At 41.5% G+C, this 26,606-nt stretch overlaps 1 protein-coding gene across 1 annotated transcript in view; it reads right to left on the minus strand.

Annotated features, from left to right (window-relative positions):
• Positions 1 to 1,520: 1,520 nt before the first annotated feature.
• The window catches only part of ANGPT1 (angiopoietin 1), a 145,129-nt gene continuing 120,043 nt past the window's right edge, over positions 1,521 to 26,606 (minus strand). Inside the window, exons 8-9 of the mRNA XM_081204802.1 lie at positions 15,683 to 15,813; positions 1,521 to 5,156 (exon numbers count right to left, since the gene is read on the minus strand). Coding sequence (XP_081060928.1) covers positions 4,996 to 5,156; positions 15,683 to 15,813 — 292 coding nt within the window. The 3' untranslated portion in view covers positions 1,521 to 4,995. The remainder of the gene's footprint in view (positions 5,157 to 15,682; positions 15,814 to 26,606) is intronic.

Genomic DNA, 26,606 nt, shown 5'->3' on the forward strand with positions numbered 1-26,606 from the left:
GAAAGAAGCAAAGACACATTTCTCCATTCCCCTATGTCTTTTGTACTGGCTCCCACCCCCAACCCCCGCTTTAAGCTAGGCTGGCTTGAATGTATACAAGAAAGAAGTCTAATTATGCTTAACTTCCCTGAAGAAAAAAGTGGATAAATGTGTTACAAAGAGATGTTGAAAATACTCCCTCCATCCTTGAGCTATATATATATATGAAACAATGGCTGGGATCTGGTAAAAGAATTCGAGCTAATTGAGGCTGGCCACTGCCAGGCTTCATGAACCAGAGAGTGATTAATGAATAAAAAGTCGTTAGGGAAGAAGAAACAAGTAATTCCATTTCATACAAAGATGGCCCAAAGGAAAATGAGTCATTAGAAAGGAAATCCAAATCCAAATTAAGTTGTGTAGTAATCAGCTGGTAGGAACCAGCAAGAAATGGAATTGTTTCGTTTGTTAGCAAGAGACAGAATATTTCTTTTTAAAAAAAAAATGTGAAGTGCTTTTAGATCATAAGAAGAGCCTGCTAGATCAGGCCAATGGCTCATCTTGTCCTTCACTCTGATCTCATAGTGGCCAATCAGATGCCTAGGGGGAGCCTGACAGCAGAAGCTGAGTGCTTGAGCCCTGTCTCCACTTGGGATTGTCAGGTTTCATTTCTTAGTACCGAAAGTATTGATCTGATGTATAGAGATCTTTCCTATTCTAACTAATACAAGAGAATTCTGGAAGCTCCTCTGTGTGAAAGAAGCAAGCAGAAGGTTCATGATTGTTTGGGTTATACCTTCAGAGAAGCTGAGTACAGCTGGCTTGAACTGGTTCTCTTATCTCTTCCAATTAAGGTCATGTTGATTATAAATATAAGCCAGAAGGAGCCTGGGTTTTACTTTCTATCTCTCTTCTTTTTGGTATGGTGTTCTGTACATAGTATGCTTAGTGTTAAGGTTTAGTCTTGTTATAAATTTTTGTAAGTGCTGCAACTTGATTTTTTATGGACTGTACCAATCCTGAATGTACTGGCTTTGTGACCATTATGCTCATTTGCCTTCAGATGAAAGTAAAAGCTCTGTTGAATGAAATATTAATTGCCTCCGGTCTATTTTTGGGGAACTCTGCTACATGTTAAAGTTTTTTCCTACCCCAGCACTGGCGCGACAGGGATGCCCAGCAATTGGCATGCAGGGGCATATTGGAACATATTTACAGCCTTATCCTCCATGAATTTGCCCAATCCTCTTTGACAGCCATCCAAGTTGGTGCCCATTACTACTTTTTGTGGGACTGCATTCCATCGTTTACCTTGGTGCTGTGTGAAGAAGTACTTCCTTTTGTCTTTCCTGAATCTTCCAACAACCAGCTTCACTGGATGTCCCCAAGTTCTAGTAGTGTCAAAGAGGCTTGATCTTCTCAGCCCTCAGATTGCCAGCCTGAACTTCTGAATATTGTTCTACTTAGGTTTTCCCTCCTCTCAAATGTGGGCTACCACAAGAATGTACACTCCAAACACAGCAAAACACGGAGCCAACCAATGTGTTTTAAATGTTTTATTATAAAGGATAGGAAACCATGTTCCCATTTGTTCAAACTGAGATAAATAAACAGTAAATATCATGCTTGAGTTTTGACATATCTTTTCCTTTATGGTTTTTTTTTAATTGTCCTTTGCAATACGATCTACACGATGGCATTCCTGATTTGGAGACTTAAAAAAAAAAGTTTTTTTGAGAAGTAGCACACTTTTTGGACTTAAATGAAGACTGCTGGAATGAGAGAGAAACCAGAAGTATGAAGGAATCACTGAGCAAAGAACAAGTTGGAACACAACAAACTAACCCTTCAGGCAGGATAATGCAAAGAAAAATACATACAGATACATCAATACAAAAGACCTTCTAAACTTGAGAGACATGGAGCCATCACAGTTACAAATAATCCTGTGGTCACCCCCTTGTACTTCCAGGTTTTCAGTAGGAAACCTGTGCAAGCTTCATCATTCCCATAAATGGAAGCAAAGCAAGCTATGAAGAGGCTGGGTAGTCAACTTTCTTAAGCACAACATTAGAAAAACTTGTTGAACATTTTTTATTTCCTTCAGAAAGAGGCTCACGCTTCAGAGCAACCCAACTGTGTGCTCATTTCAACAGGGCCAGATTCCACTACTGTTTATTTATTAGTTATTCATTTCCATTTCTGAATCACTTGCTATAAAATAATTTGCAGTGATTCAACAGTTAAAAATATATCAAACATTAGACACAGTGAGGTGGTCATCTCAAGTGACAGAGGCTGAGCGTGAGGGATTGACTGTGTCGGAAGTCAGAGCAATGGGTCTACAGCACAGCCTGCCCTGCCCTTCCTATGTTAGCCTGTTGTCTTCAGGAGTGGTGGAAGACATCAAACTTAAAAGAGCTTGCTGGATCAGCCCAATGGCCCATTTAGTCCAGCATGGTGCTCTCACAGTGGACAACTGGATGCCTGTGAGAAACACACAAGCAGGATTTGAGTACAAGAGCACTCCCCCTTCCTATGGTTTCCAGCAACTGGTATTCAGAAACATTACTATCTCCAACTATGGAGGCAGAATATAGCCATCATGGCTAGTGGCCTGTCCCATTTAACGGGTGTGTGTGATGAGGGGGCACAAATAAAACCTCTTGGAGGGCCAGATGTGGTCTGCAGCCCACAGGTTAGCCACCCCTAAAGTACACCTATAATGATATATGAAACACAGTTGAAAGTCAGAGTGAGACTTGTTGAACAGTGCTGAACACGGTGTTCTTACAACAAGGACTTCCTGAGATGCTGATTTGTAAATGATTTCCCCCATAAGATGATCCTTCCTCACTCAGATACTTCTCATGGCATAGAAAAGCTCGGATAATGATACCTTGATAGCTGGAAAAACCCCAATCTGCACATACATAAGGAATGTGTGCAGCGAACATCCCATGCTTTGTTGATCGCATTTGCTCAGTGCCACACATGCACACAAGTTTCCATCACACAGAAGATTTTACTGCGGGTTCCTTGAGTTCCCATTCACATTGGTTTCCCCATTTAACTTCTCATGCGCACTGGAGCTCTGAAGTCTTGTGGACCTGATAAGTTCCTATGTATTCTGAAAATGCACATAGATGAATTCCAACTGAGCAAATAATATTGGATGTGGACCAGATAGTTGCACATACAAATGTATGGCCGGTCAGCTTTCTCTGATCCCCATTTTCTTAAAAAGGATGGCTCTCAAAAATAATGGAATGAGCCTAATTTTTACGTGTGAATGGTTATCTCACCCATTTCTGCAAGAGAAGGACCACAAGCTCTGTGGCAGAGTACATGGTTTAATACCTGACATCTGCAGGTAGAACTGGGGGAAACTCACATCTAAAACCCTAGAAAGATACTGATAGTCTGCACAGAAGCAGTGCTGAACTAGAGGGACCTGTATAAGGCAACTTCCTATGTATGAGATCTTTCATGCACATGAGTTACATTAATGAAGCATAGGTGCGTTTCCCTTGGGCCATATGTCTGTCTGAGCTGGTTGACAATGTACACAAGGAAGCACATGAAATTCTAGAAGTGCATACATTGGAGGCAAGTTATTCAGGAATCAACATTGTAGTACTAGAGCACAACAAACCCCTTCCATACAACTACCAAAAGCTACACGTTTATTGCAGCCCTACGTATGGGACATGATTCAGATGAGTACTTTTAAGTCCCATTCATTTCAAATAAAAGAGTTACGCATAGGCTTAGTTTTCCCACTGAAATTAATGCCTTTAACTTTGGCTACTCTGTGCCCATGCCCACTGCAATTACAATACATAACTGTAAGTATTCCCTTAGTTCTCCTGTATTTACTATTTCACAGCAGTAACTGAAGCACAGCAAAGAACTGATAGTCTCCTGCTTAACTTATTTTGCAGATTAAGGATGAATAACATAGAGAAGAAATGAAGGTCTAAAAGCAATTCAGAAGTAATTAAAATGTGCACATGCAAAAACAACAACAAAACACTGCTTCATGAACCAAATCCAGTTGGAATATGTGGTTACGCCATCTGCATCCATGCTGTATATTTCAAAGGAAATTCCATTTGCAAAATAACCTTTATTTCACCTTACAAAATATCTGGGTTTGACATTCAGACTTCATTTGCTAGAGGCCAGAGCCGTAACAGTCAGAAAGAAAAATCCCTGGTTTCTTTTGTTATCATGCTATAAATCCCAGTTGAAGGATTATGCCAATTATCAGGATTACCTACATTCACCCCAGCCATGCACGACCATTGACAACTCTCTGCATATTGCTCTTATCATTCTCTGTCCATCATGATTCACAGTCTCTTTATTGGGGGCATGTTTCACATTTGAAACCGACTTAATGAGAAATTGCTCCAACATACCATATTGATCCTACATGAAAGAGACGTTATCCATCTAAATGGTGTTTGCTGATACCAAGCAACGTTTTGAATGACCATCTTTGTGTTTCTTTTTTAAGGCACGTGTACCAATTAAAATAAATATCGGTTGTGCTTTTTTTTGCATAGATTCTGTGCTATTTCCTTCACTGACAAGCATCCTTTTCTCCACGGATGATGATGGTGATGATGATGATGATGATGATGATGATGTATTTCTGCTTTACAAAATTTCATCTAGTTTAATCTGGCAGTTTTGTACAAGCAAACAAGCTTCTGCTCAAAAGTATTAGGTTCATTTGTGGCAACCGAACCATAATGTTGTCCACTGATCTGTCGCAATAAACACCTTCGCTAGTCCAAACAACCACAGTGTCATCTGCATCCTGGTGTGTTGGGTGGTGACTTGTGTCCGTTTACTGCAGCCTATGACAGGGAAGATCTGAGTACTGATGGGCGGCTGCCATTTGATGCTTTCAGGAAGTCCTCACCCTCTGCTTCTGAAGGTCACATACGAAGTTCTTCAGAATATGGTAGCTATACTGCACATTGTTTTTGCTTTTGCTTGGTGCGTTTAAAAGTCTAAGGGCCGGATCATCATAGTTGTGGAACGTAATGAATAACTGGGGCCTTTGAAGTAGTGCCATTTGATTCCATTTATTTTTCCATGGTGCTGCCCAGCAGAGTAGAACATTCCGTTGAGATTGGAAGGCCCACAGGCATCAAACCACCATCCTGAAATCATTAAGAACAAAACCATTAGAATATACACCAACTAAGCATGCTCACTTTGGCTTGCAACATCACGCTGGCTGGCAAATGTGTAGAATCCAACTTGGTAAAGGCCGTGGAGGCCATGTTTTGAGTTTCTTCTTCTTCTTTTTTGAAAAAGAAGAAATATTTTGAGGTTGGGATTCTTAGAACTGTATGAGTGGCTACATAAAAAACAGTCAATGATAGAAATAGGAATAGCAGTACTCTGTACCAAACAGCAGACAGTTTCTGAAAGTGAGGGAATTTTCAAAAAATATTTTGTTATGTGGCATACAGGTCCGCTTCTCAAAAAGAAAGGAACAACTATTCCAGTGGATATTGCAAACCCTTGACAGCAGCTAAATTTTGGGTTCTTGCCTATAATCAGAGTTGATTCTAGATCAAATGACACTGAACAAGACATCCTTCCATTTGTTTGACTTCTTAGCATCTTATTTTGTAGTCATTTCACAACGCTGACACCCAATGCGCATGCATTTCTACAAGCTGATAAATTTTCATGGGTGCATCTGCAAATCTATTCATTCAGGTCATTGTCTCTAAACTTATGGAATAGAGTTCTTATGCTGGGCTGCCAGGCCACGTGACCAAACTGAATGGGGTTAGGATCCAGCTAAGTCCATGGTTCTGCCCCTGCTATGCCCTTGGAATGCCCTTTTTGGGTGAATTATGCTTGAATCAGCTCAGCCAGCTTTGGTTCAGCCAGCTGAGTCCTGGCTGAGGCAGGATGAGCAAGTTACACCACCATATTTTCAACCTTGATCAGCTGGGCCAGAGATCCACTGCATCCTAAACTGCTCATCCTAGTGAATCTTGCCATAGGATTGCTCCCTAAATGTATGAAAGAACTGCAATGATTTTTTTTAACAGTGAAGCTTGTTTCTTTCCTTAATTAAGAAGCATACATGCTCCAGCCGTGTTTGTGGGGGATCACAACATTTCCTTCTTGAAAGCATAAAATTATGTGAGATCAAGTTTTGCCCTCTGAAGATTTTTTTTTGGGTTGTTTAAATATTTGTAGCCAAACTTTAAAGAGGTAAACAATGGCTAAATAAATCATTCAGAAACAAACATTTGCAGACTCTTATTCTCGATGACACTCACTCAAACAAACTCAACTTGTTTTAATTAGAATACAGGGAAGCAGCATATCACTTTACTAGCACATTTTGAGCAAGGCAGAACTTTGTGCATTGCAGGGGGTTGGACTAGATGACCCTTAGGGTACCTTCCAACTCTAAAATTCTATTATTCTAAATCAAATCATACCCCCTGCAATGCAGGAATCACAGTCAAAGATTCCCTGACAGATAGCCATCCAACCTCTGCTTAAAAACCTCCAACAATGGAGAGCCCACCACTTTCCATATGTCCATTCCACTGTCAAACAGCTCTTACTACCAGAAAGTTCCTCCGAATGTTTACAGTGGTACCTTGGGTTACAGACGCTTCAGGTTAAAGATGCTTCAGGTTACAGACTCTGCCAACCCAGAAATAGTACCTCAGGTTAAGAACTTTGCTTCAGGATGAGAACAGAAATCATGCAGCGGCAGCTGGAGGCCCCATTAGCTAAAGTGGTACCTCAGGTTAAGAAGAGTTTCAGTTTAAGAACAGACCTCCAGAACAAATTAAGTTCTTAACCCGAGGTACCACTGTAGCTGGAATCTCCTTTCTTGTCTGCTCCCTTCGGATACCTGAAGATGGCTATCATGACACCTCTCACTCTTCTGTTCTCCAGGCTAAACATAACCAATGCCTTCAACCATTCCTCATAAGGTCAGGTTGCCAGAAGTCCCTGTTTCCCGGGGACGGTCCCCGGATTTACAAATCAGTCCCCATACAAAATCCATGGAAGTTGAAAAGTGTCCCCGGATTCATTGAAAAAAATCTGGAAACCTTATCTAAGGCTTGGTTTCAGATCCTCTATCACTTGGTCACCCTTGATGATATGTTTGCAGGCATAGAATCATGGGCTTGTAAGGGACTTTGGAGGCTATCCCATTCAACCCCCATGTTTCAGAGGCCTGACTGACCTCCCGTAGAAGTCGAGCAGTTAGTGTTACCAGGGCCATGCTGTGGAATACTCTGCCAGCAGAGATTCAGCAGGTATGCTTGCTATTGACTTTCAGGCATCTCTTGAAGACAGGCCTATGCAACAGTATAATTTTTTTGATCAGCCAGTCACCTTAATCATTTTGTACTGTTTATATGGTGTTTATACTTTGTCGTATAAATTATTATACACTGCCTTGTTATATTGTATGAACTGGTGGTATATAGCTGCTTTTATAAATACAGTCATACCTTGGGTTACAGACGCTTTGGGTTGCGTGATTTCAGGTTGCCCACCGCGCCAAACCCAGAAGTACCGGAACAGGTTACTTTCAGGTTTTGGCACTTGCGTATGCACAGAAGTGCTAAATCACGCTTTGCACATGTGCAGCAGCGCCGAATTGCGACCCGCGCATGTGCAGACATTGCGCTGCACTGCGGGTTGCGAATGTGCTTCCCGCACAGATCACGTTTGCAACCCAAGCATCCACTGTAAATGCATAAAAGCCTTGTTAACACTGGTTTTACCCACTCACCCTTTCTTTCTGTTGTTTCTTAAATCCACTCCTTTTTGCCCTCTTTGATACCCCCCAACCGGCGCCAATGAAATTTATATTGTCAGCAGATTTGTGGCAGGGACTCGCCATGTACATTGATGAGAGAATAAAATAATGTGGACATTCCTCCCCCACCTCATATTACTTACAATTCTCCTTCCTCCCACCCCCCAACCTCTTTTCCAAGCAAATCAATAAGGGATATGTGAAACTCCTGTGAGAACTGTTAGTACTCTTTCCAAAAAAAATTGGGCTACCCTCAAAAGCTGGTCACCTGAAAAGGAACCCCCACATTAGCCTTGAATTTCAGTTTAGGTAACGTTTCAGCGGTCACTCTAAGAGCCAAGCTAACTAGTGTGTGGGAGATCTCTGACCGGATCTCCTGAAATCTTTTCCTTTGGTTAAAAGCAGCCACCGTGGAAGCAATTTCACTTGACTTGCATTTGCAGTGCTGGGGAGGGGATATTAATTCATCTCGCTAAGCTAAAACTCTGCACCCCCATTGAAAGCTGCTGTTTAGGTGGTAGGAAAAGCTATCTATAACATTGAGTATCATCACCATTACCACTTTAAGAGTCATGGAACATCCTGAAAACTCTAGGATGTTAAAGGTGATGACCTCACAGGACTATAATTCCCAGCCCCCTTAACAAACTACAGTTCCCAGGATGCTTCATGCTTGTCACAGTATTATAAAAGTGCTTTTAATGTATGGATGTAGGTTATCTCCATTGCTGATAGCAGTTTGGGGACATTTTCATCCAAGCAAAGCAGGCTGAATCCAAACCCACGTGGCTGCTTTTTACCAAATTTAAAAACTATCATGGTTCCCACTCACATCAAATCTAGTTTGGCCCTCAGACAAACTGTTCCTTCTACAAAGCACAGTGCAGAAGGACCTGCAAGACAAGAATTCTGAAGCAAAGCAATACATCAGAAGCATGGCTTTACTCATTGCAAAAGTCCCTTTTTTGAAAGGAGTATATAGCAGGACAGCTTAGGTTTGTGCTTTTGGGGTTGAAGGCTAATAGTGAAATAAAGAGATTTCCCCTTCTCCCAAAGGGGAAGGAAGCCAGTCTGCACCTTTTGTTCCATTTAAACTAGAGGTTGCTTGTGTTGTGCAGCAACACAGCATCTGTGAACCTGCTGGAAGCCTCTGCAGGGGAGCCTAGCAGAGCCAAGTAACAATCAAAACTGAGCACACACAGTTAGCAGAGCGGTGTGAGATTTCTTTGACTCCACGGAACAACACGGCGTCTTCCAAACTGAAATGCTTACTAACTTTTTTTTTTTTTGGAAGAAAGAATAATAAAAATAATAAAAGGCACCTTTGGTGTTCAAGGATTCCTGTCCTATCTCTGGAGATGCAGGGGAATTAAACACAAATTTCTTTTTTTTTTTTTTTTGTGGGCAGAATGTGCTTCCCATGCGGCTTGTGCACTTTGTCAGCAGATATGGACCTCTGCATTCCATCCAAAGGAAAGGAGTCCTTGTTTTCTTTTTTCTTTTTTAACCAGTGGTAACAATGATCAGCGCATAGCTCCAAGGTTTACTCGACTCTGCATTTCGACCAGAGTGAATTTATGACTTGAGCCTTGCAAAGTAATTTCTTGCATTATTTTTTTTTTTTGAACAATACTTTGTAGGCTCCCCACCCCCGAAGTAACACTTCATAACAAGATCTTTGGGGAAGGATCATTGCCAAATACATTCTGGCATTCTGCTATTTTGATACAGCTGACCTCTCTTTGATTACAAAGCTATACCTAAGGGGCTAATAACCAAAGAAAAAGAAAGCAGCACAGCTGATGTTTGACTGTAACAAGAGCATAATCTTGCAGAAATTTAAGACAAAGCTAAACATGGAAAAATCTAATCCTCGATCCCCCCCCCCTTTCCAGAACACATAAGCCTGGAACACATAAGCGGCTCTCAGCTCCATTTACACTGTCAGGAGTATGGACCAGGAAAGTGGTATCTATTACCATTCTACTTCACAACAACCATCATAGCATGAAAGACAGACTTTCTTTGGGGATATTTTTCTTTTCTGAGCAAGGCAACCTAAACACTGTGCAATCCCAAAGCAGCCCTACATGACAGACTACCTAAATTATGCCTACAGGAACGATCTGCTAAAGTACGTACCACATTTAAGGACTCCCGGCTGACTTGCACAATTAAGTGGGGTCTGCTTTATAGGGTACTGGAGACATGTCTATTACGGTTTATCTATGTGGTCCAGCTCACACAAGCATGTGTTGTTTATCCCTTCTTGACTGCCTCATCAAATCATTGCTCGTTTGCTTGGATGAGCTATCACAGTTTAATCCCCTCAGAGAAAACCTGTATCTCATGCAATTCCAACTCTAACAATGCTTTTCCAGTGAAGATGCTTCACACATTCAGCTGAGAGATCAAGTGAAATAGATATATATATGTAGGTATGAACCAAGACAAAAGTCAGCAAATGCTGAAACAGGTCCCAGGATACTAACTTCCTGCCTTCCTGCTGACCTGGCTACAGGACAGATCTCCATATTTTCCACATAGTTTCAAGTGTTTAAAAGTTGCCATTGCCTCAAAGGTTCGATTTCTGCTAAGCAGCAACTGCAACTTATTCTGGAGAATAATGTGAGGACTGGTCTTTTTTAAACTCTACTTATGGCGCTATCCCCAGCCCAGCAACAGTAGACTGGCAGATAACTGCACAGATAAAACGGGGAAAGAGGAATTGCAGCCTGTTAAATTAATCCACACCCGAATTGCAGCCATCTCCCCTATAAATCTCTGAATTTTTCTCATACAGCTAAGGGAGTGGTGATTGACTAGATAGAATTGCAATCAGCTTCTGAGCTGGTCCATTTCATCCCTAGAGATATTAATTATACTGCCAGAATGATTCAATATAACTGGAAGGATTTTGCATTGTTCTTGGTGGTTCTATCATTCTAGAATTTTTTTATTTTGTTGTTTTAAAAACACTTCAAATATTGTTATGGCCAATGGCTTCAATCATTTCAACAGTAAACATTTATTCATTCATACCAGAAATTATACTGGCCTAAAACAATCAAGGTTTGCTTTTTATGGACCTGTAGGGGGAGAGCAAGAAATTATTCTACTGATGTTTCTAAATCCTCATCCTTCTGTTTAGATTACTAGTTGAGCATCTGCTGATTTTAATTCAATATTCCTAACTAAAAATATGTCTTATTTATTGGAACCACAGCATACTCTCCAACATTTCTCTGATGGAAATAGGGACATCCCATTCCATAATGATAACTTTGCTATTTATACCCCACACATCTTACTGGGTTGCCCAGCCACTCTGGGCAGCTTCCAACATATATATATATATAAAATAAAACATTAAACATTTTTTAAAAAAACCTTCCCTATACAGGATTGCCTTCAGACAGCTCGGGAGTCAAATAACTCCATACCCACCAACATTTCTCCAAAGAAAATAAGGACATCCTACCATACCTTCTAACATTTTTGCGATGAAAATAGGGACGTCCTAAGGAAAAAGCAGGATATTCCAGGATCAAATCAGAAACCAGGATGGCTTCTCTAAATCAGGGACATCCCTGGAAAATAGGGACACTGCGGTTTACAATCTTTTGTCTTCAAACTGGTTTCTATATTTCTCTTTCTGAGGCAGAAAGTTCCACAACTAGAGATTGGATTTGGATTTGAATTTGATATCCCGCTTTATCACCCAGCAGCTGCATGTGGAGGAGCGGAGACGTGAACCCGGTTCCCCAGATTACGAGACTACCGCTCTTAACCACTACACCACACTTGCTGTTGGGTAGCTTGGAAATCCATCCAAAAAACAAAACAAAACATTTTTCGGATGATTCTGAACTAGTTCACTCATGTATGCACATTGCTGGAGTTCGCCTAGTCTACATGAAAAGACTGACATCTGAAGGTATAGACTTACTATTGATAATGTCTGTTTGATGGGCCATTGGATAATATCACTACTCCATCTCTGGTATTAGGTCTGTGATGGCTCATGGGCACATACATTGACAGTGCAGCCAGAAAGTGATGAATGCACAGAACACTGATGAACTAGTTTTCAATAGAAAAGTTGTGTTTATGTCCCCAAGTTTAGGTTAAACTGGCTGCCTGCATGTGCATAACTCTCTCTCTCTCTCTCTCTCTCTCTCTCTCTCTCTCTCTCTCTCTCTCCTCTCTCCTCTCTCTCTCTCTCTCTCTCACACACACAAACACAGAACTTTGCTTAGATCCTATGAAAAAGTACATTTTTGTTTTGTATGTCTGCTCCTTAAAAAAAACCCACCCATTATGATAACATAGGTAAAGGGACCCCTGACCATTAGGTTCAGTCGCGGACGACTCTGGGGTTGTGGCACTCATCTCGCTTTATTGTCCGAGGGAGCTGGTGTACAGCTTCTGGGTCATGTGGCCAGCATGACTAAGCTGCTTCTGGCGAACCAGAGCAGTGCACGGAGACACCGTTTACCTTCCCACCGGAGCGGTACCTATTTATCTACTTGCACTTTGACATGCTTTCGAACTGCTAGGTTGGCAGGAGCAGGGACCGAGCAACGAGAGCTCACCCCGTCGCGGGGATTCGAACCGCCGACCTTCTGATTGGCAAGTCCTAGGCTCTGTGGTTTAACCCACAGTGCCACCCGCGTCCCTTATGATAACATACAGCTCAGCATTTAGCACATCCACACATGCAACAGGCAATGTAAAACACAACAGTTCAATGTCCTGTAACTATATGCCTACGAACTCTATGGACATTGGCTCCATAACTGTGGAGGCTGGTCCATTTATGGTCTGCCCTCAGCTAGCCTTCTCCTGCCTCCCTTCCTACTTACAAACCAGTCCAGGGGCTGAAATTGCCTGTCACTTTCTTCCTTCTAAGTCTCAGTGTTGTACATGAAGGAAGGAGGGGGCAAAACTAGAATGACTTGGCTCTGCCTGCCACTAGCTCTGTCTCTGCCTACGGTGGCTCCCTCTGCCTTCCATCCTACCATTGACAATGTGCACCAGCCACTGCGGCATTTAAATGTGATCTAAATATGCAAATGGCCTTAAATATGGCCTTGTCTTAATAATAAATGTGCTCTACGGGTTTTCAATGGAAAAGACCTGTTTTGATGGTTCAGTGAAGTTTGTAAACCTTTTTGGAAACAGACTGCTCTACTTTTGCGATCTGTATATACTCCACAGCACTGTAGGTAATTATGATGATCATAACAGGTCAACAAAAGCTGCATCAAGGGACCTTTTATCTCCTGTTGCAAACCTCTGAGCCAGGTATGCCAGCACAAAGCAATAGACTGTGGTAGATCTACCTGCTCTAAATCTTGCTTGGCCTTCCATAATTACCTCTTTCGGTTCCACCCAGCCTATCAAATGATTGCATGAATGGCATGCAAACATTTTAGATGTAAAATAAATAACGGCTTTTGGAATACTACCTAGAAGGATCAGAGCATTAACTATAGAGTTTTCTACACAGAGCTTTAAAGTTTGGCCAAACTTGAAGCCCACTGTTCCACATCATGCTGGAAAGAGAAATTCAACCAAGTTGTTGAGCTGGCGGAAGCCAACATAATGAGTCCCTCCAGTGCAATGGGACTTTCCCCTCTCTCCTCCCCAACACCCTCCCCAAGTCTGCTTGGGAGGGCTGGGAGATTGTTCCATCTGGCAAGCAGAAATGTTTGTGCTGATGGAGCAAACACCTTTGCACAAGACTGAATTCCACCCAAAATCTTCTCCCGTTGGCCTTGTTATTTCTTAGTCTTTAAATCAAGTGTTGACTTGTCAAATGATCTCTCCTCCTGCTGTGCATCACCCAGATTTGTCCTAGAGATCCCCCCAGTCCTCCAGAGCAGATCTGGGTAGGGTAAATGGGGAGGAGAGGGGGGCAGAAATCCCATTGCACAAGCAGAAATCTTTGCAGTGATGGGATGTTGCACTTGAATATTCCAATTAGTTTTATACACATTTGCTGCATTAATCCTATAACAAGATCAAATATGTTTCATTTCAGAATGTCTTCCTATGTTCCTAAGTTCTATTCAATGTCTAGTCAAAATCACATGTTTGTAACTCAATCCAATTATTTTAGGTCCCATCCTTTGAAGCAACATAAAATGAACCTGCTTTATCACAGCTCAGTTGGTAGAGCATGAGACTCTTAATCTCAGGGCTGTGGATTTGAGCCCCACATTGGGTGAAAGATTCCTGGATTGTAGGGGGTTGGACTCGATGATCCTTGTGGTCCTTCCAGCTCTATGATTCTGTAATCTCTGTGGCAGCCCTTCAATTATCTGAATATGTCTATCGTGTCACTTTTTAATTACTTCTTCTCCAGGCTAAATATCCCCAGCTCCTTCAAACTTTCCTCAAGGGACTTTGGCGCTAAAACATTTAACAACAGTACAGAATAAATTGTGGCTTTCCAGTTGTAGTTTTTAATCTCTGGTGATTCCAGTCTCCATCTCTGATCATCTCTTTTGTCACTTGCTACACATAAAATATTTTGCTCATCTCCCAGAGACTACAAAACCCTCCAGGCTGTCAAGATAGCTGCAGAACTTGTGTATATTTTATAGAATTCATAATCAAAAGGCTGTCCATGGTGTTGCCAAAACCAACAGAAAGTCTGATAAGGTTTTCTACTGTCTAAGATACAATTATTTTACAAGATGAATTATTTTTATTACATAGTTATCACAGCCACTTTTTGTTATCAGACAGTTTGTTGTGACAAAAGAATTGAACGGATCTTTCTACGGTTCAGTGTTGTGAAGTGCTCAAAGTGCTATCTCACAGGAAGCTGGCTGTACATTGCAAATCCATGAAAAAAAATAACCCATCATATCCTATTTAAAGATGTTTATGCACAATCAATTAGTAGCACCGGCCCTGAAAAAATGAGTCAAGCATCGTTAGTCATACAGCTGACAAAAACGGGTAAAAGCATCTCCTTATATGTCCATATAGCTTTTTCTTACTTGGAAGCTTTCCACAAGAAATTACTAGGACTCACTTCAAATGTCTAGAATCACCCTGGACGGGGGCATCTTGGTTACTGACTCAACATTCCCAGTGAATTTCCCATTGGACTCTTATCAATACATCAGTGGTATTATTTTTGTTTGGCGCTATAAATAATAGACCAAGATGATAGTGACTTGAGATCAGATGACACCCCCACCGTCCACCCCAACATCATCACCACTATCATTTGTAACAAGCAGCCATGGGGAGGGGCAGATGACAAAATCAGAAACGGGAACTGAAATCCCCAGTGTTCACTTATTTGTCCCATTTCCAGAACAGAAATAAATCTAGTGAACATAAATAAATACTGTGGTCCCAATCCAAATCTAACAAGAATGTTGTGAGACAGGAGACCCAAAACCAGGTCTCCATTATCTGCACCTCTGGCCCTGCATATTTCTTTAAAAAAAAAATGAAAAAGATTTAAATCAATTCGTCACTTCTTAGAAGGTAGAGAGCAGTAACAGAAGCAGAAGGTAGCTCAGTAACAGAAAAAAACGTTGAACACACCAGGTTTCACAAGTCTTAACAAGGCTCCCTTAAAACCCTGCAGATGTTTCCCCTAAGGAGGAAGACCAATTTCCCATTGATTTTCAGTGAAACTTTAGCTAAAGGAATCTCAGTAAGCCGAAAAGAACTTCTGTTTGAAACCCTTTGGAAAACTGTTGGTAGCAGTGGGCTGGAAGGATTAGAATCATGATTCAGTAGAAAGTAGCTCTTTCTCCATTCATTCATTCATTCATTCATTCATTTATCTTTTGGTCCATCCATCCCTTTATTATGAGTGTTTTTTTATCATTTGATGCTTACCTCCTGTTAGCATAAGGGCACATTTGCACATGCAGTTGTCATTGTCAGCATCTTTGGTACTGAAGTCAGCTCCGTGCAATATCAAGCTGCTCTGTTTTCCTGCGGTTCCTGAATGACCCTTTAGATACAGCCTACAAAGAGACAGGAGAGGTTCTTCATGTTAGCCAATACAGCCACACAATGAACCACACTTGATTTGGAATTCTGTGGTGGCGACAAGTCAGGAAGATTCCCGAAATCCTGAAAATGCTGCGGGTCAGTGGAATCATATTTCAGCCATATCATTATGACTTAACTCATTTGTGATTTCCCTACTAGGACTGGATCTAGACACATCAAAGAAGAATTTCAGTTTAAAGAGTTGTAAATTTAAACAGGGAAAACAGGTAGAGGAATATCACACATACAACACATATAAATGACTTTTTCTTTACCAGTCTAGCTGAGTCCTAGAACTCGTGGACATACAATGAAGGTGAAGGTTGGAAGATTCAGGACAGACCAAAGGAAGGAATTTTTTACACAGTGTGCAGTTAAACTATGGAATTGGTTCCCACAGAAGGTAGTGATGGCCACCAACTTAGGTGGTTTTAACAGAGGATTAAACAAGTCCCAGCAAAGGAAGAATGGATACAAAAACTTATGGAATATGCAGAAATGGTGAAACTTACTGAAAGAATAAGAAATAAAGGTAACAAACTTTTTATAAAAGAACAGAAAGGGTTTATCGAATATTTACAGATAAATTGTAAACAGATAAAAACACAGGCAGGGTTGTTGTAATAACCTGCAGCTACATAAGAGTATATATTTAAAGAAGATAAATAAATAAGTTAAGTTAATTTGGATATGCAGAAGATATTAAAAATAAAGTTAAGGGAACCTGCAGAAAGAGGAGGAAGGAAGTCAAGTTTTAAAATGTTAGAATTTTTGTAAGATCAGTGAAATGTATATATCTGAAAAGTATAAATAAAATGTTTAAATAAAAAGGATTCACAAGTTCATGGAGGATCAATGGCTGTGATCTGTGATGGCTTTCTTTTACTTGGATGGCCATCTGTCATGGAGGCTTTAACTGAGATTCTGACATTGCAGGGTTTGGACTAGATTACCACTGAGTCCCTTCCAACTCTATGATTCTTTAATTCTACCTCCACTGGTGATGGCAGTGTGCTCCTCAACTCAGTAGCTGGGAATCACAATTTGAAAGACTGCTAAGTCCTCAAGTCCTGCTTGCGGACTTCCCACAAGCTTCTATCTGGTTGGCCACTGTTAGAACAGAAGGCTGGATTAGATGGGCCATTGGCCTGATCCAGGAAGGCTTTTATTATGTTCTTATACGATTGCACTGTCAGCTACACAATGCCCATTCCAAACTAAGAGAACGCTGCTGCACAATCCCTTTGCACACAGCCAGAATTGGATCAGTAAGGGGAGAATTAAGGGCACTACGCTGGAAAGAATGCAGCCAATCAAAATGGCAAGATAAATCCAATGTAGGGGAAGTTCCAAATGCAGGGCTAAGATAAAGTATCTTGGAAAAAGTCAGAGAAAGGCTGGACATAAAAATGGTCACGCTTTATGAGGAACAGTTGAAATGCAGTGCCAATTAGATATTGTTTTCTAAAGCAATACACAGGCTACGTTTTGGAGCAATAAGTATTCCACTGGTCCTTATGCTTTTTTGTTGTTGCTTGAATATAAACAAACTAAATTGAGATTAAAGCCTTCTAGATTTACTGAACTTGGACTCTCATGACTTATTTTGGTAAATGATCTTACTTTTTTTTCCCCCTAGAGGAAAATAAACTCCTTTGGAATAGTGCTGATAGAAAAACGACTCCGGAACATGGTATCTACAAGCTTATTTTAAACTGTCACAGATCGTCAGTACATCACCCCCCCCTGCCAAGCTCACAGAAGCAAATGTCAGCAGAAATAGTGGAACTTGGCTTTCTGACACCATTTAAAGAACTCTGGCTAAATCCCATCATGAAGTCAATAGCCGAAAGTGCTAAAAAAAGAGCCAGGGGTTTCTTAAACTGGATGTATAGAAACTCCATGAGAATTTTTGCTCGACTTAAATCCAAACTGGTCATGGCATAATCTGCACATGACCAAATAATCTCGTCATGTTTATAGCATTGAAATGTGGTTTCTTTGTAGGTCATTGCTGTTATTTTACTATGTCATTATGAAAGTGTTTTCGAACTGTTTGTTTGAAACGCAGCCTTGTTTTGTTTGTTGTAAGCTGCTTTCAGCATAATTTTATTTTGTGGGAAAGTTATTCATTGGGGTATCTGTTGATAAAATTATCTGCTGATAAAATTCATATAATAATTTTAATAATTTTTGCATGTAGGGGAAAGTTAACTATACAGTGGTACCTTGGGTTAAGAACTTAATTCGTTCCAGAGGTCCGTTCTTAACCTGAAACGGTTCTTAACCTGAAACGTGCTTTTGCTAATGGGGCCTCCTGCTGCCGCTGCGCTGCTGGCACGCAATTTCTGTTCTTATCCTGGGGGAAAGCTCTTAACCTGGAGCAACCACTTCCTGGTTAGCGGAATTTGTAACCCGAAGCATCTGTAACCCGAGGTATCACCGTAAAGGAGAAAAAAAACCCTGATTACCGAAAGAGGAGAATGAACTAAATTCTTTCCTTGATCTCTCCCACAGCTGTCTATATTTATGACATTCTTCCAGTCTAATAGCATAATTGTGTTTTACCAGAAGTTCTCTTCGGGCCTTTGCAATTTTGAGTTTTGATTTCTCTAGTGTTAATGGCTTAACATATCTTTCACATCATGCTACAGAGATGGTTTCCAGTACAGATGGAAGGGAGATGTGGTTGATAGGAGACTGCGCAGTGAGACACCGCTAAATGAGTATCTGTAACAGAACACACATGCAACTGGATTCTAAGTGAGAAACAGAAAGAGGGCAATTCACATGTGGAGAAAAGATTGCCACAGTCGGGACTTTTTAGTTTAGGCAAAAGGCGAGTAAGGGGATTGTTATGTACTGAATTGAATAGGATCCAAAATGCAGCAATCTGATTGGTCCTAGAACAATAGGATTCAGAATGCAGCAGTCTGATTGGTCCTAGAACAATAGGATTCAGAGTGCAGCAGTCTGGTTGGTCCACAGGAGCCACCCAATCCAGCTCCAGCTGGAAGTGAATCTGCAACCTGATTGGCCTACAGGCGAATCTCAGAATTAGCCAATCATGTGAGGCCCATTGTGTAAATAATGTATATAAAGCAGACATCCTGGGGGAACTTCCATTCCTCTTCACCACTATGAGCTGAATAAAGAGCATTAAATCTACTCTCGATTCTGAGTATATTTCAGGGATGATTATGCAAGGCACGGAGAAAGTCTATCTATCTGTTCTGATCGGCTTGGGTCTTCTAAGGAGGCCTCAAAAGGCAACAACTGGTCCAGATTATGCTTAAGTGATGTCCTAATTCTGATTTATTACTTTAACTACTAAACACTTTTTATCTAGAGGTAAAAGGAGAGAGAGAGAATGAGCCTCATCTGAAAATATGCCAGGCGTCGATTCAACTTTATTGCAAAATCAAGCGCCAGTAATTGTATATTTTCAATTCATCTGAAGCCAAAAATATTTTTTCCTTGCAAAGAAGTCGATATTTTTTGTATCACACACATGAAATCAGGGGTGTACTCCTACTTTGGCAATGGAACATTCACTTAAGGCAAGACAGTGATTACGGGGAAGTTCCCAAGTATTTGAAAATGCATAATAGGATACAGTAATTGTCATAGTTACAAGAAAAATAGTTATTTTCTATGCCACAAATAATTTGATTTCCTTCTGTACTCACTAATAGCAGAAGAAAATAAGCACATGTGCTTGTTATGCTCAGAGGCAGTGACTGAAGCTGCCTTGACCTAACCTGGTTAATGATGCAGATATATTTGCTGGAATTGCAGGCCTGGACTATGCATGTTATGTACTGAAGTTCTCACCCTGGGCCAGCAGGGGGATACTGTAGATAGTTATGCAAATAAGGGATCGAAAGTGACGTTCAGTGATTGGATAGTTTTAGAAAGTTGTTACAGTAACGTTGTACTGGAGCTCTATATAAGTAGGCTGACTGAACCCTTCAGTTCAGTTCTGTCCTGGCTTGTGAATAAACTAGAGCTGTTTGAAGAATCGATGTGTCGTCTGATATGTTCACCCACAACCTAACACTGCACATAGCAGAAACCCTGGAGAGTTGAATTGTATATTGATTTCTCCTTTACGCCTTATTCTGGGAAGGCCATGGAGGTCCCAAACCAGTGTCTGGATGTAGCAAAGGATTGGATGTGGGCAAACAAATTGACACTTAATTCAGACAGGACAGTTGTGCTCAGGCTAAGGATCTGAAACATGAATTTCAAAGGATACAGTAGTTGTGTTCCAGTTCACTAGCTTCAGGAAATGTGATTAAGTAGGTTCGCATTAAAGATGAAATGAGCCTAATATCTTCCCCATCCCTTATTATATGGAAAACAAGAGGTTGCCACACTAGTGCTTGCCTTGTAATGCTAATGTTGGGCCAAGGGGGGTTGTGTAGAACCCATGAGTTGGTCGGAGATACAGAAATGCCTAAGGAATGTGTGTGGTTTGAAACATACACCAAGCACAGACATGATGCCCAAACAATGAGGTTTGGCTGTCATGTTTTATACCTGTATATTCTAATTCTCCCACTGACTCCCTGGTTTGAACAAACCATAGATTGCTGTGTTTTTCTACGCATGGAACCTATGGTTTTTTAAAACCATTGTTTGTCTCCAAATCAGAAATGGAAGGCACAGTTTGATCTTGGGTTCTGTTTCTGGCTTGTGGATTAGCTATGGGTTACTCATACTGGGAAATGAGTGAGGGAATCAGATTATGCAAGCGGCTGCAAAGCCTGTCTTCAACAGCCCAACTATAGTGATGTCACAACTGGGTTATAGGGTGTTCATATAAACACAGTTTGGCATTCTATAATTCAGGGCACGAAAGTTCTTTAACAAGCAGCTAATTTCTAAGTGTAGGTAATCAGTGCAGAAAAATCAAGAACTGGAAAGGGTATTCCTGGAAATGTTTACAGAAATTTGAAATAAATAAATGTTGCCTTGGAATCCTTGATTTGCTTTCTAAGGACATAATGTGGATTTCAAGAAGTGCCAAGATGAATTATGTGCCACTAAGACCCCAGTTTGAAAAACACAAACAGCCTGTTAAACATATTTCTACTCCCATGGCGTCATTTGTGGCTTCTAGAGTCAGATATGAGTGAAAGGTTCACTCACTGTCATCTATTTATACTTTAAGTTGTTAGCTGGTGCCATACTGACCAGGCCAGGAGGGTTCAGACTGAACCCTGAACCCTGAACACTTTTTTTCTTCTTTTAAAAATCAGAGTCATGGCCTTATAAAAAAAAAATCTGCAGTTCAGAATTATGACTCTGTCTCTTTAAATAGAATCAGGAATTAGGTACATGGGGCTTGTTATTACTGCTAAACGGACTAATAAAGATTACTCAATAATGAGTTTGCTTTATGCATGGTTCGGTTTGCAGCAGATTGTCAGGGAGATTTAATGCAATCAGGTATTTGGCAGGTCTTAGTTTTCCATACAGATAAAAGTCTCATGTAATTGCTTGTTTGTGGAATCTCCTGCCTCACCATGTCCGCGGGTGGCCTGCATTACCAAAGACAGTCCTCTATTTGAAGGTCTCATCTGTTGGAATGGCTGTCGAAGTCCAGAAGGAAGATTAAGAAGCATGAGAAAGGAGAGCAGGAGTCTTGAACTAGAGGAGCGGTTCTTAACCTGTGGGTCCTCAGATGTTGTTGGACTACAACTCCCATCATCCCTGAGCTCTGGCCTTGCTAGCTAGGGGTGATGGGAGTTGTAGTTCAACAACATCTGGGGACCCACAGGTTGAGAAAGGCTGAACTAGAGCATCAACAGGACATGATCATCTGTTGAGTTGTGGTAGATCAGTGATAGGACATCTACAGCAAGCAATGCACCAAGTTTCTGAATCGGCCCTTCCTAGCACTCTCTCTAGGCCACACCCCTTCTCCCAGGCTCCCCCCCCCCGTGTAGAATCATAGAATCATAGAATCATAGAGTTGGAAGAGACCACAAGGGCCATCGAGTCCAACCCCCTGCCAAGCAGGAAACACCATCAGAGCACTCCTGACATATGGTTGTCAAGCCTCTGCTTAAAGACCTCCAAAGTAGGAGACTCCACCACACTCCTTGGCAGAAAATTCCACTGTCGAACAGCTCTTACTGTCAGGAAGTTCTTCCTTAATGTTTAGGTGGAATCTTCTTTCTTGTAGTTTGGATCCATTGCTCCGTGTCCGCTTCTCTGGAGCAGCAGAAAACAACCTTTCTCCCTCCTCTATGTGACATCCTTTTATATATTTGAACATGTACCTTGAGGAGGATTTTCTGTGCAACTGAGGAGCGTAGGGTGGAGGCAGACAGATCATGGGGAGGCAAGCTTTAGCCAAGAAACAAAACATAACAAAAAAAACTGTAATTTTTTTTAAGCATTTGGCTCACACCTACTGCAAATGCCTAGTGATAATTGACGACAGCTTTCATTTTTTTCCTCTTTTTAAAAAAACACAGGGCGGGTGAAGGGTGGAAATTGATGGATGATGAATGGATGTGTCCTGTCTAGCTGTCAACATATGGCATGGACTGGGATTTGATTGGATTAAGCTACAACTGTGAGTTTACAAACCTTACGAGAACAATAGCCTCAGCTTTCAGTTAGCCAAACAACGTTTCTCTTAACGTTTGCTAATTCTCAGAGATAGCTCACACAGTGCCACTTCGGACTTTGGTCACTCAACTGATAAAGCACTTTGGCGTTGTTCCAAAATGGGCCTCTTGCTAATGGGCACTAGATTAAATCACTACACGTTTGGGTATATTTCAAGTCATTCCTGAGAAGTCATGGCGGCCTGTTGAATGCGGGAATAAATTTCCATGTTGAGAACATTTGCAAAATACAGTGGTGCCTCGCAAGACAAAATTAATCCGTTCCGCGAGTCTCTTTGTCTAGCGGTTTTTTCGTCTTGTGAAGCAACCCTATTAGCGGCTTAGCGGATTAGCGCTATTAGCGGTTTAGCGGCTATTAAAGGCTTAGCGGATTAGCGGCTAAAAGGCTATTAGCAGCTTAGCGGCTTAGAAAAAGGGGGGAGCGGAAAAAAATCAGAACACTCGCAAGACATTTTCGTCTTGCAAAGCAAGCCCACAAGGAAAACCGTCTTGCGCAGCAGCTCAAAAACGGAAAACCCTTTCGTCTAGCGGGTTTTCCGTCTTGCGAGGCATTCGTCTTGCGGGGCACCACTGTATGTACAGAAAGCACATCTGCTAAAATCTTATTATGTGTTGTGTTCTACAGTCATACAATATGGCTTGAACGAGCTCATTTGGGTTAGGATTGATTTGATGTGAACTTGGAGGTTCTGTAACCAGAGAAGGAGAAAATTGGGTGTTCCAACCCACCTAGGCTGTTCTGGAGTACATCCTTCCCATTGTGATATCATAATATTATGTACTTCCCTAGCTCTGTTACCATTATTGGCTGTTGATGCTGCTGGAGGCAGGGGAAAGCACAACAAGGCAATCTCATGGCATGGGTGAAATGTCCCCCACATTATATTTGAGAGTGGAGAGTGTAATGGCAGGATGCTATCCCCATGTTCAGTGCAACACGTTGTTTGGCTGTTTCATTAATTCCCATCACACTACTTCTTGCCATTGCCCCCCTCCATATTTTCTCCCAGCCACATTATTTAGTAAATTCCCATCTGAAATTTGCTTGCAAAATCAGAGAGAAGTTTATGTTCTGGTGTATACTATTTAAATCAAATACATCTGATGAATGGGAATGCTAATGTGAAAATTTGTTTCAGCCAAATATTCTAATTTGAAACAAACACACATGAAAGCTCATAAAGTATATGCAAGGCATGCCAGAAACAAATGTGCATTCCCCATGATTACAAAGTCTTCTGTTTAACTCTCTTTATTTCCTCATATAGATATAGAAAGAGATTAATTTGGCCCCTGGAATGTAAATATGAATATTTCGCCATTATTTAAAATGTGTATCTAAACGGCCCTTACTTGAATAGAGTTACCCTGTGGTCTAAAAGGATACTTGGAGATAGCCCGTTTAATCATTTCTGCATGCAAATACTGCCAGAAAGTAATATTAAAGAACATATAAATCAGATGAGCTGCGTTCAGATTCAGGAATTAGGTCATCATTCAGCATTGATTAGTAAATGCCACTTATTATCAGCCAATACTCTAAGCTCCTTCGCACTTTTTTATACCCATCTGGGATGTATTTTATCCTGCCTTCTCAGAATATATATATATATATATATATATATATATATATATATATATATATATATATATATATATGAGAGAGAGAGAGAGAGAGAGAGAGAGCGCGCGCGCGCAGCTGTATGGTTCTGAAAAGAGAGGATATTTTTTTAATGTACATGTGTTCAGCATTACTGCTTTCAAATCAGAGATCCTTTAGGCTAATAAAAAGTAGTAGAAAGAAGGAAATACAAACAGTTAGGAGAATAAGCAGAACATGTCTGAAGTCACCAATTGGGAATGATCCAGGCTGAATCAAAACTTTCTATAGTGTTTTGTAGAGCCGCATGAAAAATGATTTTCCATATTTTCTCAGGCATAATATATCACTCCATAGCCTCCGAATCCTTACATCAGTGATTGCAAGGAAATGTTGGAGCAGTGTTATTTGTCCTTTGATAAGGCATTATTGTGCTGAATGCAAACAAAGCGCTTCTTCCACCTCCCAAGGCTTCCCCCCTCCCACTCCTTCACGTTGTTTTCTGTTTTATATTTTAGGTTTCCTTGAACTAATGCCCAGGCCAACTTGGAAACCAGTTTCTTTGCTGGTTCTTATTATTGCTGATGGAAATGATAGTATTTGGAAGTTAAAAATGCAGTGCATCCTTCCTCTGTGTTTTCTTGCTAACAGGAAATATTGGGTGCAGGATCATTGTTGCTGTTAATAGTTTCATCAGCAAGAAAGATCATTTGCTTGGCTGAAAGGAGTCTGTTTCCCGTGGGGGATATTCAGAGTAGATGCAACCGGCAACTAGCAATGCGAAAAGAAAGCAACAGTGGATTTTTGCTCAGTAGGCACTTCTTGGGCTTGCTATGCACAATGCGAACCAATGAAAGTTGCGCCATCAAAGGCACAGACACGCTCTGCTCTGTGGTAGGTTGGCCAGCTGTTTGGCATCCAGCCTTAAGATTTAGCTCCCTCCTCAGTTCCACAGCCAACTTCTGTAGCCATCCTAGATTTGGCAAGGGAAGTGAGACTTTTTACTCACGAGGCTGTAACAAGTTCCTACACTAATGCCTTGATGATCAACATTCTTTGGTTAAAAAAATCAACACTGGGGGGGGGGACATTGGCCAAGCTTAAATCTCCCAAGATGAAGAGATTTGCATATTGGTAACACGCCTCATTATTTTAGCAGTGATTTAGACTGTTAGCTGTAAAGGACAAAGCTCTTGCTGTATGACTTATGCTACTTTGTAAAGTATCATGATGGCACAATATAAATAGACACATAGGGTTAGTTCTAACTACTCTGACCAGCCTGCGTCTTCGCAGAATGTCAGATAATTATAATTTTCACCTGTGACCTGATCATTTTAACTCAAGATGCCAAGAACCGGTGTTTCCCCCCCAAGAAAAACAGGTACCATAACTCAACATGTTACAATAAGTCACCAGGTGACTCGGGGCAGCCCTGAACAGATACTGGTTTGACATTAGGGATGTGGGTGGTGCTGTGGTCCAAACCACTGAACCTCTTGGTCTTGCCAATCAGAAGGTCGGCGGTTCAAATCCCCATGATGATGTGAGCTCCCATTGCTCTGTCCCAGCTCCTACCAACCTAGCAGTTCGAAAGCATGCCAGTGAAAATAGATACCAGTGGTGTAGCGTGGGTTGTCAGCACCCGGGGCAAGGCAAGTAATTTGCACCCCCTAACCCGTGGATTTGCGCCCCCTAACCCTACCCCCCAGATGTTGCGCCCGGTGCGGCCGGCCCCCCCTGCACCCCCCACACTACGCCACTGATAGATACATAGGTACCACTGTGACAGGAAGGCAAATGGTGTTTCTGTGCACTCTGGCTTCCATTACAGCAGTCTGTTGTGCCAGAAGCGGTTTAGTCATGCTAGCCACATGACCTGGAAAGCTGTCTGAAAGCAAGATGAGTGCCGCAACCCCATAGTCACCTTTGACTGGATTTAACCATCCAGGGGTGCTTTACCTTTTACCTTTCCTTACTGGTTTGACAACAGCTGCGTTCACTGCCCACAGAGGTGCTAAAAACTACAACAAGTTGCCTCCCTAGCTGGTTTGGGAGTCCCCCCTGGTTCTGGTCTAGGTCAAATAAATGTGCCCCCACCTCCCTCATTCTCTTAGATTCAGGCAGATGGCTATGGCAGCTCGGAAGGGCCCTCGTGCAAATGCACACATGTGCAATGGTAGAAGCCTGGCTGGAAACCTTAAAGCCCACTGTCGCTACACAGGAGACAGATGGAAGAAAGAGAAAGATGAACTGCCCCCACCCTCGTGGCTAGGAGATAGGTGCAACCATAGATCTAAAGAGTAGACACACACATGCTGGCCAGCTTGCATTTTGACTTGAAACGTTTGTTTGGGGATTCTCAGAAGTAAGTAAAGGCAGAAAGCAGGACAGGGGAGCACCAGCCCACAAACTGGTGCTGACCTTTAAAGCCCTAAACGGCCTCGGTCCAGTATACCTTAAGGAGTGTCTCCACCCCTATCTTTCTGCCTGGAAACTGAGGTCCAGTGCCGAGGGCTTT

This window comes from Podarcis bocagei (genome assembly GCF_964188305.1).
Source record: "Podarcis bocagei genome assembly, chromosome: 8".
Lineage (NCBI taxonomy): Eukaryota > Metazoa > Chordata > Lepidosauria > Squamata > Lacertidae > Podarcis > Podarcis bocagei.